At 44.1% G+C, this 15,994-nt stretch overlaps 1 protein-coding gene across 16 annotated transcripts in view; it reads right to left on the bottom strand.

Annotated features, from left to right (window-relative positions):
- LOC110506138 (selenocysteine insertion sequence-binding protein 2-like) overlaps window positions 1–15,994 on the bottom strand; it is a 33,954-nt gene that overhangs the window by 13,233 nt on the left and 4,727 nt on the right. The window contains exons 2-9 of one of the 16 annotated variants that reach the window (XM_090222688.1): window positions 11,113–11,288; window positions 7,686–7,866; window positions 7,156–7,311; window positions 4,875–5,031; window positions 1,587–1,807; window positions 537–561; window positions 313–425; window positions 63–206 (exon numbers count right to left, since the gene is read on the bottom strand). In XM_090222688.1, the coding sequence (XP_090078814.1) occupies window positions 63–206; window positions 313–425; window positions 537–561; window positions 1,587–1,807; window positions 4,875–5,031; window positions 7,156–7,311; window positions 7,686–7,866; window positions 11,113–11,288 (1,173 nt within the window). Of the gene's footprint in view, window positions 1–62; window positions 207–312; window positions 426–536; window positions 562–1,586; window positions 1,808–4,874; window positions 5,032–7,155; window positions 7,312–7,412; window positions 7,518–7,685; window positions 7,867–10,821; window positions 10,883–11,112; window positions 11,289–15,994 lie in introns of those variants that run through there. The other 15 variants (XM_090222689.1, XM_090222690.1, XM_090222691.1 and 12 more) reach the window with 15 other exon arrangements.

The raw sequence follows: 15,994 nt of genomic DNA, 5'->3' as shown, positions 1-15,994 counted from the left end.
AGTAAGGATTTGATTCCAAATGCATATTGTCAAATACAGAATTTCATGTAGATTTCTCCCACCTCAAAGTAGAGTGGCTCAGGAGCAAGCACCGTCCCAGGGCCCAGTCCGGGCTGGAGGCGTCTCTGCTGCAGACCACCGTTACTGTCTGCGGGGGTGGGGTTAGAACAGACACGCCCCCCTGAGTACCCTGTATGGAAGTCCTGCTGGGGGGGGGGGGGGGGGAGACATTGGGGGTGAGAGGGTCAGTCAGAGATTTAATTACAGTTGCCAAGGTGAGGTCAAGATTACCTCAGGTGAGGCCCATTGTACCTGCGAGTAGTTCCTCTGATCAGGGGTCTTCCCTGTCCGTTGGAACGGGGTGGTCCTGTTGTCTGACCACGGCCTCTGAGAGGCCTGAGACGCTACGTTCACCCAGCTTACTGCTACACACACACAGAGAGAGAGAAAGGTAATACAGGACACAGCCAAGGGGAAAGGCAATGTAATCATCTCTCTTATCAGAAATCAAATGATGAATCATGAATCAAGCCTACCTGTCATTACACCTGCATCCACTCCCTGTAGACAGAGACAGAGACAGAGACAGAGAGAGAGAGACAGAGAGAGAGAGACAGAGACAGAGAGAGAGAGACAGAGAGAGAGAGACAGAGAGAGAGAGAGAGAGAGAGACAGAGAGAGAGAGACAGAGAGAGAGAGACAGAGAGAGAGACAGAGAGAGAGAGAGACAGCGAGAGAGAGAGACAGAGAGAGACAGAGAGAGAGAGAGACAGAGAGAGAGAGAGACAGAGAGAGAGAGAGACAGAGAGAGAGAGAGACAGAGAGAGAGAGAGAGACAGAGAGAGAGAGAGAGACAGAGAGAGAGAGAGAGACAGAGAGAGAGAGAGAGAGAGAGACAGAGACAGAGAGAGAGAGAGACGGACAGAGAGAGAGAGACAGACAGAGAGAGAGACAGAGAGAGACAGAGAGACAGAGAGAGACAGAGACAGAGAGAGAGAGAGAGACGGAGAGAGAGAGAGACGGAGAGAGAGAGAGACGGAGAGAGAGAGGGAAGAAGCATGTCAGATATTTCACTTCAGTCATGCAAGTGAAGGTCAGGTTATAGCTAGGTCTGGGGTCAGGGTTACCTTGTGTTTGAGGCTACAGTACTATAGAGTTAGGGTAAGGGATAGGGCCTACCATCGTAGGAGCTGTGGCGAGTGTTGTGGAGCCCCGGGGCTACAGTAGTGTTTGGGTTTACAGTAGTTAACAGTACTATAAAGTAGTAAATGGTTAAGGTTAGAGTTAGGGCCTACCGTAGGAGCTATAGCAGCGTGGGCATTGTGTTGGACACCACAGTACTAAACAGCAGTATAGTGTTGGGTCTAACACCGGGTTAGAGTTAGGGCCTACCGTAGGAGCTATAGCAGCGTGGGCAGTGTGTTGGACACCACAGTACTAAACAGCAGTATAGTGTTGGGTCTACCACCGGGTTAGAGTTAGGGCCTACCGTAGGAGCTATAGCAGCGTGGGCATTGTGTTGGACACCACAGTACTAAACAGCAGTATAGTGTTGGGTCTAACACCGGGTTAGAGTTAGGGCCTACCGTAGGAGCTATAGCAGCGTGGGCAGTGTGTTGCGTAACCCCCGGGGCCTGCTGGTTGTGTTTGGGGCTGCAGTATCCGCTGTCGCTGTCGATGTCCGCCTCGCTGGAGCTCTCCGCAGGGTGCGAGGCCCGCCTTCTCCGGGGAAGGTTCTTCCACAGCAGGGGGCTGGCCCGCTCCCGTTCCGACGCACCACGACCACACGCATTGTCCCCTGGGAAGTCTACAGGCAGACAGATATCACAGATCAATCTATCAACACATTAAGCCTCGTCCTTGGACTAAAGAGATATTTAAATGGAGATATCTTTTTAGTCTAGGACCAGACATAATCTTGGTCCAGGAAACCAGCCCCAAATGTATTTATTAAAGCCCTTCTTTTTTTTTTTACATCAACGGTTGTCCCAAAGTGCTCTACAGTAACCCGGCCTTGACCCCAAAGAGCAGGCAGACGCAGGGGCAAGCAGAGAAGTAGCATTTAGATGCTTATTGCACCTTTACTGGTTAACAACCAATGTGATGTTCATCTCATTATGGAGCTAACTCTTAGTCACATTCAGTAGCATTTGTCCTAACACTTTTAAAAGGGGGAGATCCAACTCTTAAATAATTATAGGCCAATCTCAAAGCTGTCACCTCTGGTGAAAATACTTGAAACCCTTGTAAGTGAACAGCTAAAATAGTTTTTATTTACTAACTCTATTTTATCAATGTACCAATCGGGCTTCAGGAAGAAGCATAGCACAATTACAGCAGCCATGAAGGTTTTAAATGATATCACTGAAGCCCTTGACAAAAAAACAGCACTGTGTATCACTTTTTATTGATCCCTCTAAGGCTTTTGATACAGTTGATCATGCTATACCAAGGCAGAGATTGTCGAGTGTAGGTCTTTCGGAGCATGCAGTAGCATGGTTTGCTAACTATCTGTCTGATAGAACTCAGTGCACTCAATTTGATGGGCTTATGTCTGTTAAATTGTCTGTCTTGAATGGTGTGTCCCAGGGCTCTGTACTTGGTCCTCTCTTATTCACTATTTATATAAATGATTTAGACAAAAATGTCCAAAATGCACAACCTCATTTTTATGCTGATGATACTGTTATTTACTGTTGTGCCTCGTCTCTTACAAAAGCTTTCCAGAACTTGCAAACTGCTTTTTATACTGTTCAACATACCTTGTATCAATTGAAGCTTATCCTCAATACTGACAAAACTAAACTAATGGTGTTTTCTAATGCAAGAAATAGACCTCTGAACCTTTCACCTATTACTACCTGTCAGGGCAAGGAGATTGAGGTTGTAACAAATATATTGGAATTTTAATTGATGACGGCCTCTTTTTTAAATTGCATATTCAACAATTTACAAAAAATTGAAGCTGAAATTGGGATTTTATTTTAGGAATAAGGCCTGTTTTTCTTTTGAAGCCAGAAGGAGGCTAGTATCAGCTACATTTATGCCTTTACTAGACTATGGGGATATTTTATATATGAATGCTTCCGCTCAGTGTTTGAGATCAATTGACACTCTTTACCATGGCACTTTAAGATTTATTTTAAAACCCTTACGCACCACTGCACTTTGTATATCAGGGTTGGCTGGCCTTCTCTAGTCACTCGTAGGCTCAGTCACTGGTATACTTTTATTTACAAAGCCATTTTGGGTTTACTACCTTTTTATTTGTGCATTTTTATTGTTCAGAAATATGGTGGGTACTCTCTTCGTTCGCTGGACTTTATCCTGCTAACTGTTCCAAATGTCCGAACTGAATTTGGTAAAAGGGCTATTACGTACTCTGCGCCATCGTCTTGGAACGCCTTACAAAATACTTTTAAACTGGAAGAACTTGTCCCGATTGGTGTTTTTAAATCACTGATGAAGGATTTTAAGGCTGATTCACTGACCTGTCAATGTTTTTAATTTGCTGTTTTATACTCTTGTGAATTCAATGGTTTTTACTAGATTACTTGTAGTTTTTCATGTTGTCTATCTGTAATTTTTTTGTAATGACTTGGTGCTGCATATCTTGGCCAGGGCGCTCTTGAAAAAGAGATTTTAATCTCAATGAGCCCTTCCTGGTTAAATAAAGGTTAAAAAAAATAAAAAGTAGCATTATTCCCCCAGCCAGAGGTATCACAGAGGACAACACGTACTGCACACGTGCAGAGTAGACCTCTCCAACCTGAAACTCTACATTCCTACTGTCTTCCCAGCAGGATGGGTATCATAGGCTCCGTTTACACAGGCAACCCAGTTGTGATGTTTTTTCCACTAATTTGTCTTTTGACAAATCACATCAGATTTTTTCACATCAGATATTTTTCAGAGCTAATCTGATTGGTCAAAAGACCAATTAGGTCAAGAAAATAAATAGACTGGGCTGCCTGTGTAAACGTAGCCATAGTGTCTCAGTATGATGAAGCGTCATCATTGTAAACCTGTTCTCTCAGCTCAGTAGGATCTAGATGCTCTGTGGTTGACTGTGTAAACGTAGCCATAGTGTCTCAGTATGATGAAGCGTCATCATTGTAAACCTGTTCTCTCAGCTCAGTAGGATCTAGATGCTCTGTGGTTGACTGTGTAAACGTAGCCATAGTGTCTCAGTATGATGAAGCGTCATCATTGTAAACCTGTTCTCTCAGCTCAGTAGGATCTAGATGCTCTGTGGTTGACTGTGTAAACGTAGCCATAGTGTCTCAGTATGATAAAGCGTCATCATTGTAAACCTGTTCTCTCAGCTCAGTAGGATCTAGTGGCTCTGTGGTTGACTGTGTAAACGTAGCCATAGTGTCTCAGTATGATAAAGCGTCATCATTGTAAACCTGTTCTCTCAGCTCAGTAGGATCTAGTGGCTCTGTGGTTGACTGTGTAAACGTAGCCATAGTGTCTCAGTATGATGAAGCGTCATCATTGTAAACCTGTTCTAAGCTCAGTAGGATCTAGATGCTCTGTGGTTGACTGTGTAAACGTAGCCATAGTGTCTCAGTATGATGAAGCGTCATCATTGTAAACCTGTTCTCTCAGCTCAGTAGGATCTAGATGCTCTGTGTTTGACTGTGTAGTTTCATTATGTAAAGCCTTTATACCGTAATGAAGGCTTAGACCACAGTCAGGCACATACAGTCAGTACACAACCCTGTACAGAAGTTAGAGAAGAGTTAGGCCCGTCATTCATCTGTGGACATACTTTAGACCAGTATACAGGGGTTTGGCAATGCAAACCTGAGTCAAACCCTGGGCTCAACTAGTACTACAATGTACTAGTATGTTACTGGTTATAAACGTACCAGTCTGTTGGGCAGCGTCCACCAGTAGGACTGTCTTGGTCCGTCCATCTGGCCCCGAGGAACACACCTCCTTCTGGACAGCTACAGTCCTCATGGGGGGCCTTCTGGCCCTCAGGGACTGACACAACCCCACCTGCTGCTGCTGATAGAACATAGACTATAATAACATGAAACATTATTTTGTATATTGATGTTATACGACCCAATTAATGGTATTAATTAATGAATTCATTGATGGTATTAATTGATCAAATCAAATGTATTTGTCACATACACATGGTTAGCAGATGTTAATGCGAGTGTAGCGAAATGCTTGTGCTTCTAGTTCCGACAATGCAGTAATAACCAACGAGTAATCTAACTAACAATTCCAAAACTACTACCTTATACACACACACACAAGTGTAAAGGGATAAAGAATATGTACATAAAGATACAGTGCCTTGCGAAAGTATTCGGCCCCCTTGAACTTTGCGACCTTTTGCCACATTTCAGGCTTCAAACATAAAGATATAAAACTGTATTTTTTTGTGAAGAATCAACAACAAGTGGGACACAATCATGAAGTGGAACGACATTTATTGGATATTTCAAACTTTTTTAACAAATCAAAAACTGAAAAATTGGGCGTGCAAAATTATTCAGCCCCTTTACTTTCAGTGCAGCAAACTCTCTCCAGAAGTTCAGTGAGGATCTCTGAATGATCCAATGTTGACCTAAATGACTAATGATGATAAATACAATCCACCTGTGTGTAATCAAGTCTCCGTATAAATGCACCTGCACTGTGATAGTCTCAGAGGTCCGTTAAAAGCGCAGAGAGCATCATGAAGAACAAGGAACACACCAGGCAGGTCCGAGATACTGTTGTGAAGAAGTTTAAAGCCGGATTTGGATACAAAAAGATTTCCCAAGCTTTAAACATCCCAAGGAGCACTGTGCAAGCGATAATATTGAAATGGAAGGAGTATCAGACCACTGCAAATCTACCAAGACCTGGCCGTCCCTCTAAACTTTCAGCTCATACAAGGAGAAGACTGATCAGAGATGCAGCCAAGAGGCCCATGATCACTCTGGATGAACTGCAGAGATCTACAGCTGAGGTGGGAGACTCTGTCCATAGGACAACAATCAGTCATATATTGCACAAATCTGGCCTTTATGGAAGAGTGGCAAGAAGAAAGCCATTTCTTAAAGATATCCATAAAAAGTGTCGTTTAAAGTTTGCCACAAGCCACCTGGGAGAGACACCAAACATGTGGAAGAAGGTGCTCTGGTCAGATGAAACCAAAATTGAACTTTTACGCCAAACGTTATGTTTGGCGTAAAAGCAACACAGCTGAACACACCATCCCCACTGTCAAACATGGTGGTGGCAGCATCATGGTTTGGGCCTGCTTTTCTTCTGCAGGGACAGGGAAGATGGTTAAAATTGATGGGAAGATGGATGGAGCCAAATACAGGACCATTCTGGAAGAAAACCTGATGGAGTCTGCAAAAGACCTGAGACTGGGACGGAGATTTGTCTTCCAACAAGACAATGATCCAAAACATAAAGCAAAATCTACAATGGAATGGTTCAAAAATAAACATATCCAGGTGTTAGAATGGCCAAGTCAAAGTCCAGACCTGAATCCAATCGAGAATCTGTGGAAAGAACTGAAAACTGCTGTTCACAAATGCTCTCCATCCAACCTCACTGAGCTTGAGCTGTTTTGCAAGGAGGAATGGGAAAAAAATTCAGTCTCTCGATGTGCAAAACTGATAGAGACATACCCCAAGCGACTTACAGCTGTAATCGCAGCAAAAGGTGGCGCTACAAAGTATTAACTTAAGGGGGCTGAATAATTTTGCACGCCCAATTTTTCAGTTTTTGATTTGTTAAAATAAGTTAGAAATATCCAATAAATGTCGTTCCACTTCATGATTGTGTCCCACTTGTTGTTGATTCTTCACAAAAAAATACAGTTTTATATCTTTATGTTTGAAGCCTGAAATGTGGCAAAAGGTCGCAAAGTTCAAGGGGGCCGAATACTTTCGCAAGGCACTGTATATGAATGAGTGATGGTACAGAACGGCATATGCAAGATGCAGTAGATGGTATTGAGTACAGTATAAACATATGAGATGAGTAATGTAGGCTATGTAAACAAAGTGGCATAGTTTAAAGTGGCTAGTGATACATGTATTGTAATCAGTAATGTAAAAATGAAGTATGGACCTGAGCACCTTGCATTAGGGTAGACCAGCAGAATAACATGTTTGACCTCTAACCTCTTACCTTGGGTAGAACGGCAGGTCTGACCATGCCCCTCCCACCTCTCTGATTAGCTAGTCCAAACGCCTGTCCGAGAGGGGCCGGTCTCTCGCTGACGTCAGCTGATATAGGGTTTACCACGCCAGGCTGCAGGGGCCCGGCGTACGTTCCTGGGAAGGGCTGGTAGAGGAACAGAACAACTGTATTGTCCATCTGTGACAAACATTCACACATACTCCACTACCTACCATGCTAAAGGGCACATTGACAATGAATAGTACCTGTGACAATGAACATTTATCCTCCACTTCTTCTGTTCTCCTAACCATTTCTTCAGGCTACTAGTCTTGTAAACCTCTTCTCCCAAAAACAACACACTCCACTACCTACCAAGCGAAAGGGCACATTGAAGGTGAATAGTACCTGAGATCTGACACCAGCAGCCCTCCGGGTTGCTAATTCACTTCCCTGTTCTATCTTCTCGCCCAGGATTTGAACTAGCAACCTTCTGACTACTGGTCTGCCTCTAACCCCCTAACATTTCAGCTACCTACCTGGTAAAAGCCCATCATGGGGGGGCAGGGTGCAGGCATGATCTGGTAGTAGGTGTAGTCGTTGGAGACTGGAGGCTGGGGGGAGGACAGGATGGGGTAAGCTAGGTACGGACCACCTGGGCTGGGGTTGGGCTGCTGCCAGCGCAGGTCCCCTCCTCCGCTATACATGGGGTGCTGTTGTCTGTAGAGGGGAGGGAGAGAACAAATGACTGGTGTAGTGATGATTGTATGAATATACTGCAACATATTAGGACTAATATACCCGTAGGAGGCCAGAGAAAACTGTGTCAAACTAAGACAAAGCTTGTTACACTGCTGATATCAGTGTAGAGCTGACTGTGTGTGTGTGTGGCTGACAAGGATCCAGCTGACATTTTCACAGCCGGTGGTCTTGAGAGACCACTTCCTGCTATTCAAAACAGACAGGAAGGAAACGAACGTGCAGCATGAGGCAGATCACCCCTGACAAAGAGAAATGCACAGGACACACACACAGGTCGACAGCTCTCAATCACACCCAGGGCATAAAATTAACACCCGACACCTGCGGGTAAAAATGTATATTCCACCAACCCCATTGGCTGGTCAATGTGCAGGGCTCTACAGTGGGAGCATTACATTCCTGAATAAAAAGTCCAAAGTCAAGTATGAACACATGTGAGTTAGTGTTCAGAAAATGTTGCAGTATCTGTTTTTAAAGTATTACAACTATTTTGTTTCAAAGCTGCTAATTCCACAAAGAAATATCAATCCTACAGTTGAAGTCTGAAGTTTACATAAACGAGTTTTAATGACTCCAACCTAAGTGTTTCAACCACTCCACAAATGTCTTGTTAACAAACTATAGTTTTGGCAAGTTGGTTAGGACATCTACTTTGTGCTTGACACAAGTAATCTTTCTAACAATTGTTTACAGACAGATTATTTCACTTATAATTCATGGTATCACAATTCCAGTGGGTCAGAAGTTTACATACACTAAGTTGGCTGTTCCTTTAAACAGATTGGAGAATTCCAGAAAATGTCATGGCTTTAGAAGCTTCTGATTTGCGTCAATTGGAGGTGTACCTGTAGATGTATTTCAGTGCCTCTTTGCTTGACATCATGGGAAAATCAAAATACATTTGATTTTTAGTTTACCTTTATTTAACTGGACAAGTCAGTTAAGAACAAATTCCTATTTTCAATGACGGCCTAGAACAGTGGGTTAACTGCCTGTTCAGGGGCAGAACGACAGATTTTTACCTTGTCAGCTCGGGGGTTTGAACTTGCAACCTTCCGGTTACTAGTCCAACGCTCTAACCACTAGGCTACCCTGCCGCCCATCAGCCAAGACGTCAGGAAAAAAAAAGTGTAGACCTCCACAAGTCTGGTTCATCTACTCCAAAACCGCCATAAAAAGCCAGACTACCGTTTGCAACTGCACATGGGGACAAAGATCGTATTTTTTGGAGAAATGTCCTCTAGTCTGATGAAACAAAAATAGAACTGTTTGGCCATAATGACCATCACTATGTTTGGAGGAAAAAGGGGGATGCTTGCAAGCCGAAGAACACCATCCCAACCGTGAAGCACGGGGGTGGCAGCATCATGTTTTGGGGGTGCTTTGCTGCAGGAGGGACTGGTGCACTTCACAAAATAGATGGCATCATGAGGAGGGGAAATTATGTGGATATATTGAAGCAACATCTCAAGACATCAGTCAGGAAGTTAAAGCTTGGTCACAAATTAGTCTTCCAAATGGACAATGACCCCAAGAATACTTCCAAAGTTGTAAAATGGCTTCAGGACAACAAAATCAAGGTATTGGAGTGGCCATCACAAAGCCCTGATCTCAATCCTGTAGAAAATGTGTGGGCAGAACTGAAAAAGAGTGTATGAGCAAGGAGGCCTACAAACCTGACTCAGTTACACCAGCTCTGTCAGGAGGAATGGGCCAAAATTCACCCAACTTATTGTGGAAGGCTACCTGAAACATTTGACCTTAGTTAAACAATTTAAAGGCAATGCTACCAAATACTAATTCAGTGTATGTAAACCCACTGGGAATGTGATGAAAGAAATAAAATCTGAAATAAATAATTCTCTACTATTATTCTGACATTTCACATTAAAATAAAGTGGTGATCCTAACTGACATAAGAGAGGGAAATTTTACTATGATTAAATGTCAGAAATTGTGAAAAACTGAGTTTAAATGTATTTGGCTAAGGTGTATGTAAACTTCTGACTTCAACTGTATGTCCCATCTGGCACAGCTGAGCTCACTGAGTGAAATGCTGATAGATTCATTTTTGGAGGCACTGTGCACAGGCATAAAAGTTGGTCTACTTTCCACAAACGTCTACAAAGTGAGACTTTGTCCTCGTGTTCCTTGGCTATTTACATTGTTTTGCTCACAAGTACAGTAGTTTTTCAACATTAGTTTGAGTCTGTTGCTTCAACTGATAGCAAAGAGTCAGATGCCAAATCTCACACACCAAGGTAACCTCCCGCCCTTAAAGGGCCAACTCAACAATTTGTCTATTTTGGTTAAAAAATCCAGTCACAAAAAATGAAAGAGTAATATCACATTTCTTGTTTTTTAGAAACGTTACAAAGCAAGGTCATCTGTTTTTGTTGTGTTTTTTTAAAAATCAGAGTGCCTGGTATATTTTTCTGCCCTGATCACATCCCTGGGTGGTAACTGATCATTCACAGCCTAGCTGTGTGTAACACTCACACGGTATATGGGGGTTTCCTTAGGTGAATCAGAAGGAAGACCCCATCAGTTTTCCCACTGACATGGGCACAGGCACATTCCTGGAGGAGGGTCAGAAACAGGAATATTCCTGGACTCCATAGAGATTCTTTCCGAGCTAATGCTAGGCTAACTGTCAGCGGCTCAGGGACAGAGGCTGGGTAGTTCCAATACAGATTATATCAGTGACAGTCGCACCTCAGGCTCTTAGGGTCAGATTACCAGACACAGATTAAGCCTAGTTTTGAATGAAAAGATATGTGCTCAGAAATTCCCCATTGAATATGTTTTTTAATCCAGGACTAGGTTTAATCTGTGTCCAGGAAACCTGCCCTTAGTGTGTAGGCTGCATGATCTAGGGACTATAAGATGTAGGGTGTAGGGTGATGTGTCTACCTGTTGGGTTGGTTCTCCTGGACAAAAGCCTGCCCTTAGTGTGTAGGCTGCAGGATCTAGGGACTATAAGATGTAGGGTGTAGGGTGATGTGTCTACCTGTTGGGTTGGTTCTCCTGGACAAAAGCCTGCCCTTAGTGTGTAGGCTGCAGGATCTAGGGACTATAAGATGTAGGGTGTAGGGTGATGTGTCTACCTGTTGGGTTGGTTCTCCTGGACAAAAGCCTGCCCTTAGTGTGTAGGCTGCAGGATCTAGGGACTATAAGATGTAGGGTGTAGGGTGATGTGTCTACCTGTTGGGTTGGTTCTCCTGGACAAAAGGGTAACAGGTGATGAGGTAGCTGGGGATTGGGGTGGGCTCTACCCCCCCTCCTCCTTCTCCTCCAGACAAGCTCATGGTGACCAGCGCTCCTTCCAGACCTTTCTTTTGAGGGATAAACGGCTCCACTTCGGCTGACAGTTTCACATCCTGCAAGGAGAGACAGAGGCAGTCAGACAGGACCTGACTGGACAGGAGAGGACAGGACTTGACTGGACAGGAGAGGACAGGACTTGACTGGACAGGAGAGGACAGGACCTGACTGGACAGGAGAGGACAGGACTTGACTGGACAGGAGAGGACAGGACCTGACTGGCCAGGAGAGGACAGGACAGGAGAGGACAGGACAGGAGAGGACAGGACAGGAGAGGACCTGACCGGACAGGACAGGACCTGACCGGACAGGACCGGACAGGAGAGGACAGGACCTGACCTGACAGGAGAGGACAGGACCTGTGACCTGACAGGAGAGGACAGGACCTGTGACCTGACAGGAGAGGACAGGACCTGTGACCTGACAGGAGAGGACAGGACCTGTGACCTGACAGGAGAGGACAGGACCTGTGACCTGACAGGAGAGGACAGGACCTGTGACCTGACAGGAGAGGACAGGACCTGACCTGACAGGAGAGGACAGGACCTGACCTGACAGGAGAGGACCTGACGGGACAGGATCACCTCGCAACGCACCAGACAGACTCAGGAGTGATAGACCTCTCACTTTTGTGCCAAAATAAGAGCAGTTAAAGTGAACCCATATTAGGCTAAGCTATATGACTGGACCACAAAGTCTGAGTAGGCATGTTACCTAAGGAGCAGCTCGCTGCTTCACCCAGCGAGAATAGAATAGGGTGCCAAGGCTAGACTAATTATTAACATAACTCATGACTTCATCTGGCAACATCTCCACGACACAGCCAAAACAGAACTGGTTCCTTCACGACAAATGAAACTGGCAACAAGAGAAACAACTTTTCACTGGGTCTAAGAATGGAGAGTTGGAGTCAATGGCTGCTCTCTGAAAATACACCTTATTACAATAGTGAACTACTTTGACCAGGGCACATAGAATAGCATCCTGCCCAGGGGTATTTTTTAAAATGTAACCTTTGTTTAAGTAGGCAAGACAGTTAGGAATTGGTTCTTATTTACAATGACGGCCTAGGAACAGTGGATTAACTGCCTTGTTCAGAGGCAGAACGACAGATTTTTACCTTGTCAGTTTGGGGATTTGATCTAGCAACCTTTCGGTTACTGGCTGAACTAGTAACCATAAGCCACTAGACTAACCACTAGGCTACCTGGCTACCTACAGTACATCAAGCTGCCTAACGAAGCAGGCGATATGGGCTGTTTTAATGTGGACAAGGCTACTTACTTCTATAGGGAATAGGGTGCCAAGTCGGTCACAGACGATGAAAGCATAACAAAGTGTTGACCTTAGAGCAGTGTGATCAGGGGACGTGTGAGTGTAGCAGACAGACACAGCAACATGTAACCTGGTGCAATAGAAACACTTCCTGGTTGGTCTGACACTGATCAGATCAGAGTGGTGTGGAGAACAGAGTACTGTTTCCTTGTACTCTGAGAACATGACTGACTGAGGGCCTTAGAACACACAGTCCAATACCTGTGCTTTCAGCCCAACCCTTCCTATTAAGTTAGGCCAACACAACACAGCATTTTTAGGGAGTGCCTTGGAACTGTTATGCTTCATTGGTAAAAAAATGTTGCCCCTCTCCCTACCCGCTACCACTAACATTAAACACTAGGTAGCACTCCTACCATCAGCATTCTGTCCTGAGACATTCCTTTCCTATGGCCCTGCCTGGTCCAAGTCTGGCCCTGAAGGTGCCCCTTAGATGCTGATCTTGAGTTAGTTTTGCATTTCCCCCACTATTGGTTTAGGTTAGGATTGGGGGAGGGGAAGCTGATCCTAGATCTGTACCTAGGGGAAACTTCACCTCAGAGCCACCAGAGAGCAACCAGCAGAGCTGGGGTGGTAATGACTCAGTCACCCAGCATCTTCAGGAGGACTTTATGGGCCAGCTATATTTAGCTGCTCATTCTTCCCAGAGAGATTACGCTAGTAGCTAACTATGTGTTACATAAGGTCTCTAAAGACAACGTCAACTAGGACACAGCCTACCCATAAAGATCCTTTAATTCAATTGTTCTATTTCATTCTGGGGGCCTACCTCTATTGCCATCATGCCACAGGGACAGAGGAGGTGGTGGTTTGTGGTATGCGTGTGTGTGGTATGTATGCGTGTGTGTGTGGTATGTATGTGTGCGTGTGGTATGTATGTGTGCGTGTGGTATGTATTTGTGCGTGTGGTATGTATGTGTGCGTGTGGTATGTATGTATGTGTGCGTGTGGTATGTATGTATGTGTGCGTGTGGTATGTATGTGTGTGTGTGGTATGTATGTGTGTGTGTGGTATGTATGTGTGTGTGTGGTGTGTATGTGGTGTGTGTGGTGTGTATGTGGTGTGTATGTGTGTGTGTGTGTGTGGGTGTGGTGTGTGTGTGGGTGTGGTATGTGTGTGGGTGTGGTATGTGTGTGGGTGTGGTATGTGTGTGTGTGTGTGTGTGTGTATGGTGTGCGTGGTTGTGGAGGGGAGGAAGGCTGTGATGAAATGTCAAAATAATACAGGTCATAAATAGAGGTCGACCGATTATGATTTGTCAACGCCTATACTAATTATTGGAGAACCAAAAAGGCCGATACCGATTAATCGGCCGATTTTATTTTATTTTTTAAATGTATTTGTAATAATAATAATACTGAATGAACACTTATTTTAACTTAATGTAATACATCAATAAAATAAATTTAGCCTCAAGTAAATAATGAAACATGTTCAATTTGGTTTAAATAATGCAAAAACAAAGTGTTGGAGAAGAAAGTAAAAGTGCAATATGCTCTATGTAAGAAAGCTAACGTTTCAGTTCCTTGCTCAGACATGAGAACATATGAAAGCTGGTGGTTCCTTTTAACATGAGTCTTCAATATTCCCAGGTAAGAAGTTTTAGGTTGTAGTTATTATAGGAATTATAGGACTATTTCCCTCTATACCATTAGTATTTAATTAACCGTTGACTATTGGATGTTCTTATAGTCACATTAGTATTGCCAGTGTAACAGTATAGCTTCTGTCCCTCTCCTCGCTCCTTCCTGGGCTCGAACCAGCAACACAACGACAACAGCCACCACATCAAAGCAGCGTTACCCATGCAGAGCAAGGGAAACAACCACCCCAAGGCTCAGAGCGAGTGAAGTTTGAAACGCTATTAGCGCGCGCTAACTAGCCAGCCATTTCACTTCGGTTACACCAGCCTCATCTCGGGAGTTGATATGTTTGAAGTCATAAACAGCGCAATGCTTGACGCACAACGAAGAGCTGCTGGCAAAACGCACGAGAGTGCTATCTGAATGAATGTTTACGCGCCTGCTTCTGCCTACCACCGCTCAGTCAGATACTTAGATACTTGTATGCTCAGTCAGATTATATGCAACGCAGGACATGCTAGATAATATCTAGTAATATCATCAACCATGTGTAGTTAACTAGTGATTATGATTGATTGTTTTTTATAAGATAAGTTTAATGCTAGCTAGCAACTTACCTTGTCTTACTGCATTCGCGTAACAGGCAGTCTCCTTGTGGAGTGCAACGAGAGAGAGGCAGGTCGTTATTGCGTTGGACTAGTTAACTGTAAGGTTGCAAGATTGGATCCGCCGAGATGACAAGGTGAAAATCTGTCGTTCTGCCCCTGAACGAGGCAGTTAACCCACCGTTTCTAGGCCGTCATTGAAAATAAGAATGTGTTCTTAACTGACTTGCCAAGTTAAAAATATTAAATAAAAGGTGTAAATTAAAAAATGTATAATAATAAAATTGAAAAAAATATATATATATAAAAAAATTTAAACCGGCCCAAAAATACAGATTTCCGATTATGAAAACTTGAAATCGGCCCTAATTAATCGGTCGACCTCTAGTCATAAAATATCCATCATAAAATGTGTGTCACAAAGTATGTGTCAAACATACCTGTACAGCTAGCCGACACATCACAAACCACAGTACCATGTCAAATCAACAGAGGCCTCTCTGAAAATAAAATACAAAGGATGACAATTATCCATTGTTTGAAACAATGTCCTCCAGGGTTTGGATAGGTCAGATGAGATGCAGCCTACTGCTCTAGTATTGGTATCATCAGTGGATTGGAAGAGTGGAAAGATACAGTAGGCCACTAGATGGGACAGCAACAGGGTGACAGCCTGGGTCTAAGCTGGGAAATATTTACAACAGGTCAACAGCTCAGTGTCTTAAAGGAATGTAGTCAAAGCACTCTCAATGAGCTTTTACTTGTCTGTCTGTCTGTCTGTCTGGATGGGTGGGCCTGGGTGGGTTCTGGGTGAAACTGAAGAAACACAGACCATCTCTACAACCCCTCCCCACTGTTCCCTCTCCTCATCCCCCCACCCTGCTCTGTTGCTCCGACCAAATCACATTTTGCTATCAATTGAATTCATGTTTGTTTGTAGTCCTGATGAATGCTGCTTCAGGGGACTTTCAACACTGATATGGAAACACTGAACTGGGTCTGACTACTAAGTCATGACCATTGGACTGTTTATCTAGGTTCACCTCTTATCAAAACTGACCATTGACATCATGTTGACTGAATCACAGGCCTTCCTACCCAGCTGACACATCGGGACTTGCTGCTTGAGTCCCAAATGGCACCCTATTCCCTTCATAGAGCACTATTTTTGACCAGAGCCCAATAGGGTGCCATTTGAGATGGAGTCCAGACCTATCACTGGGGCGGGCAGCTGCGGT

Source organism: Oncorhynchus mykiss, chromosome 26, assembly GCF_057628025.1.
Source record: "Oncorhynchus mykiss isolate SJ-2025 chromosome 26, ASM5762802v1, whole genome shotgun sequence".
Classification (NCBI taxonomy): Eukaryota; Metazoa; Chordata; class Actinopteri; order Salmoniformes; family Salmonidae; genus Oncorhynchus; species Oncorhynchus mykiss.
Note: the sequence above shows the minus strand (reverse complement) of the source record. Positions and strands in the feature narration are given on the sequence as shown.